At 43.2% G+C, this 4,484-nt stretch overlaps 1 protein-coding gene across 2 annotated transcripts in view; it reads left to right on the forward strand.

Moving 5' to 3' along the window:
- LOC106527382 (myelin transcription factor 1) overlaps positions 1-4,484 on the forward strand; it is a gene marked incomplete in the record, with an annotated part of 74,887 nt that overhangs the window by 6,567 nt on the left and 63,836 nt on the right. For both annotated transcript variants that reach the window (XM_014022245.1, XM_014022246.1), the window contains 1 exon segment: positions 1,884-2,098. In XM_014022245.1, the coding sequence (XP_013877699.1) occupies positions 1,884-2,098 (215 nt within the window).

A 4,484-nucleotide genomic window follows, 5' to 3' on the forward strand; every position in this document is an offset into this window, starting at 1 on the left:
ATATAAAACCTTGTACACACCAGATACTGTATGGCATGGCAGCCCCGCCTCTGTCAGTGTACCCAGGGCAGCTGTGGCTACAATGTAGCTTACTAACATCAGTGTGTGAATGTATGAATGGGTGAATGACTGAAGTGTAAAGCACTTTGGGGTCAAAGTGAGCTTGATAAAGCGCTATATGAGTTCAGACCATTTACCAAGTGGTACACGTCAGATAACTCACAGGAACTTTCTGAATGTGTCAGACTAGTTGTTCATTGAAGTGGAAAGTGATATTTTTGAGCTTTATTTCCAGTTTGGGTTGCCAGACAAAGACATTGCTGCATTCCTTGCCCGACATCACAGCACCTGCTTCAAATGCTTCTAGTGGTTCTGTTTCCTGTCTTTCCTGGACAACAGAAGAGGGGACGGGACGGTGGAGTAGGCTCACCCCTGTTGCAGGACTCCGTTGTCTGTAAAATATGAAAATAAATAAATGACATCGTTTTGATGAAACTTTCACTGGGAGCTATGGCAGACAGAAATTTGAGCCAAATCACACAGCTGGTTTAATAGTTGGATTTTGGTTTTCTACAATTGATCTCCTCTCCCATTGTCAAATAAACCAAACTAAAAACCCATGAAAGTTTCAGTAAATGTTTATCGCACCACAGAGATCAGTTGGTTTGAGTTTGAAACATGTCTGAGCAGACCCGGAAAACTCTGCTGTCTGTCTGTTAGCAACTGTTAGCAATGTCTAGGGCAGGGGTCTCCAACCTTTTTCTCCTTAAGAGCTACTTTCACAAAATGAAATTGTCCGAGAGCTACTTTTTCAAACATTTAATTTTGAACTTAAACCATTGGAATAAGCTTGTTTTGCACAAAAAAACTTTGTCTTCAATTCACATGAATTACGAAGAACACAGAATTTACATAATTGTACTTTTTGTGATTATCCATTCGTATTATATTGTATTTTACACTAATAACTTGGGGTTTAACTGCAACAGATTTGTGCACAAATAACGGTGGTGGATTTTTTTCCACGCATTTTTTCCCAGTGGGAAGAAACCCCCTGCAATGACATATACCGCAGCAGGAGGGGTTTCCCAGGAGTTTGGCACAGTTTGTCTCAAGAGGCTGTGAAAGGTGTGTGTGAAAACGAATGCCGAACAGCCACGTAACTGTGTGTCGTCTGCCGATCGACCATACTGAGCCCTAAACTGTTTGACAACCAAGGGGAAGGGACATCTATAGATTGATTTGAGTTAAATGAAAGTTTGTTTGGCCAGTGACAAATGAAATTTTGCTTCTCCTAATTTCTCACAAGCCCTAAAGAGCTACTTTAAATGAGCCCAGGAGCTACCAGTAGCTCATGAGCTACTGGTTGGAGACCCCTGGTCTAGGGCAACCACAGGCTACAGCCTGGATCTTCATGCCGCAGATCAAGTGCTTACCCCGGTCAAAGTTGGACCATGAGCCAGGCCAACCGCTTCAGCTCCGAGTCCCGGGGGAGGAGTCAAACCCACTGCGCCTGAATGCATATTATCAGGCATACAAATGATTGATAAGTGCCTTCCAACCTACTAGGAGGTAGAGGGGGGACAGTTTGCACACATTGACAGTTAAGACAGTATCTGTTGTGCATCACATTGTATTTTTTGACATATATTTTTTCATAGTATTTTTTTTCATCGACTGTCCCTTCAGGGGCTCAGTACTTTCCTGCTGCTGGCTCAACATTAAAAAAAACATTTAGGTTGACGGAGCTTTGGGAAGGTCATTCACTTCACTTTATTAATATTTGTTCACATCAAATCTGAAAACTATAGATTCACAAAAAATCTTGATTTAAACATTTTCTGGCCGATTTTATTTATTTATCTGTGTCTAATTTTCCATAGTGCACTGGGCTGTCCGATTGTGAAGAAAAGGAAGCTGGAGAAAGCTGAGGTGGAGGAGAACCAGTCTGCTCCCAAAAGAAGGAACCAGGCTTCTAAACAGGGTGGGGAAGACAGTGATACAGCAGAAGAGGACGAACAGAAAGAAGAAGAGGACAAAGCTCTCATCAAAGACCAGGAGAACAACAAAGAAACACAAGTGGCAGAATTAATAATTTGTGAGTGAAATCAAAGGATTTAAACCTTGTTTCTTTTTACTCCATCCATAGTTTTAGCATCTAACTACTCTTGCTTTCCTAAAAAAAAAATGTTTAATTTAACTTATCTTTGAGCTGCATCACCAATTCATTCTGGAAAAACAAAAAAACAGGAACAAAATGGACAGAAAGCTGGAATTAGTTTTATTATTTTAAAAGATTCCCATTAGGATTAAAACTTTTTTATTTTAATAATTACTGACTTTTAAAATGAAAATAATTTTGTACCATGTATTTATGATCTGAGGTTGTTTTAAAGCTAACCATTTTAATATTAGAGCAACATGCTTCACCCTAAAGAAAACCAGTTAAACACAGTTCRTCTGCACTCTTTGAATTAAAAGTTTTAGGCTTCTTTAAGCCACTTTTAGCTGCCTCTGGCCACATTCTGCAGCACTGTGAGTTTTTAGAAATGAACCCAGCAAGGTTGAACCTATTGACATGAAAGACACGACAGGCCATAAATGATCATAGATCCTCCCTCTACCCTCCCACAGCTCATATAAGTACATAAACAGCAATAATGGTGGCTGGAAATTGTTTCTTTTTTAATCACTCAATGGARGAAAAACTTTTTTTATGTTAATGGTGGTGATGAAAAAAGACYTGAAAATCAGCTGCATGCACACCTTTAATAGGATCAAACCAGCAGCTCTTCTATCTCTTTTAACAACTGGCTTCAGACAAAACAAACATCTGAGTCCAGCACTGAGGACCTGGACCGCCGCTGTGTTTCTCTTGAACAAACAGACCCACAAAGTTCTAACCAATCACACGCTCCAAGCCATAAGGTCTGCATCTGACAGGTGTGCATTTTGGATTCAGAGTCGCTGGAGACAAAAAGAGATTTAAAAGGTTTATTAAAGGGCTGGATGTGAGTGATCCTCTGGACCCTCGAAGRGGACCACACTGTGGAGCAGAACACTGATGAATATRGGGAGAAGGTYAGATGGATTTGCTGAATAAAGGAATGGTTACTGAKCTTCYATATGTTCGATTTGTGCAGGTGAGTCCACAACTGATGGTGATCTGAGAGGGTACAGATKCGGGTAAAGGGGRCGACTGGTTTCGGTAATCCAYAGGGTGGTCCAAGGTCAGAGCTGGGAGGTCAGAAATCCAAAAACAAATCCAAATCACAGTCCAGGTAGGTGTCCAMGGGGCAGAAACGGGTTCGAARGCCAAGGATCAGAAACAGCYTTGGTATCAGACAAGGAGCAGGCAGGAGATGAAGGTCAGGAGACAGGCAGTGGGTCAGGAGCGAAAGATCAGACATGGACATGGAAATAATGCTGGACATCTACTTGGCYAACRGTTCAATAATCTGGCAGTGAGAGTCTGTGGGTATGGAGGCAAAACAGGTGAAACAGATGAAGGTGATTACTGTGGCCGTGAAGCAGGGGGCGTGGTGTGAGCAGAGAAGCTGGAGAACAGGCTGTGGGTGGCAAGTAGCTGAGAACCATATGGAGCAGCCAAAACATGACAGAGCCCCCAACCTAGGTTCTGGCTTCTGACAGGACCCGGGGCTGATCRGGATGGTCCCTGTYAAAATCTCTGATGAGAGTCTTGTCCAGAGTGTTGCTAGCTGGAACTCATGGGCCTCCTCAGGGCCGTAACCCTTCCAATRCACTAGATAATGAACAGATCAACCCCATCGTCTGGAATGGAGCAGTTTCTTCACAGTGTAAGCTGGAGCTCCATCAAGGAACCGGGGGGMGGGTGGGGGGGGTCTGGAAAGGGGTCACAATCTGGAGGAGCATTGAGGCTTGATTCTGGACACATGGAAAGTGGGGTGGATTCTGATACTCCTGGTGCCTGATCACTATGGGTGGGAAAAATTTTAACCATCAAAGATTTAGCAAAACCTTCATCAATAAACTCTGTGTCAGCTCCAGAATCAATGAAAACTTGAGTCTGATGTTTAACACCATCGACACACAAATCAGCAGGTAGGGTAAGCATGGAGGAGAATTCAAATCTTTTACTGACTGGACTCAGTAGAKCTCTCCTGGATRGTACTGAGCCTGACATTTTAACGGGCAGTCTCTGATACAGTGATCTTTAGCCCCACAGTAAAAGCATAGGTTGCRTGACCTTCTGCGGTTGTGTTCTTCCTGGGTGAGTTTGGTCCTGCCGATCTGTATGGGTTCCTCTGGAGGGACAGCACAGTGAGCTCCGCTGGGTACAGAGGAAGTGACCCGTTTGTCTCTCCAGAAACTTGGTGAGGAGTTGTACCTGCCTCGTTTCTCTCGTTTTCGCTCCAACAGTCGATTGTCGATGCATGTGGCCAGTTCCTCTAAAGCTCAAAGATCACCCGGTCTGTCTCTGGTTGTCAGTTCATCTTTAAAGC

The sequence above is a fragment of the Austrofundulus limnaeus genome, unplaced genomic scaffold, assembly GCF_001266775.1.
Source record: "Austrofundulus limnaeus strain Quisiro unplaced genomic scaffold, Austrofundulus_limnaeus-1.0 Scaffold321, whole genome shotgun sequence".
Classification (NCBI taxonomy): Eukaryota; Metazoa; Chordata; class Actinopteri; order Cyprinodontiformes; family Rivulidae; genus Austrofundulus; species Austrofundulus limnaeus.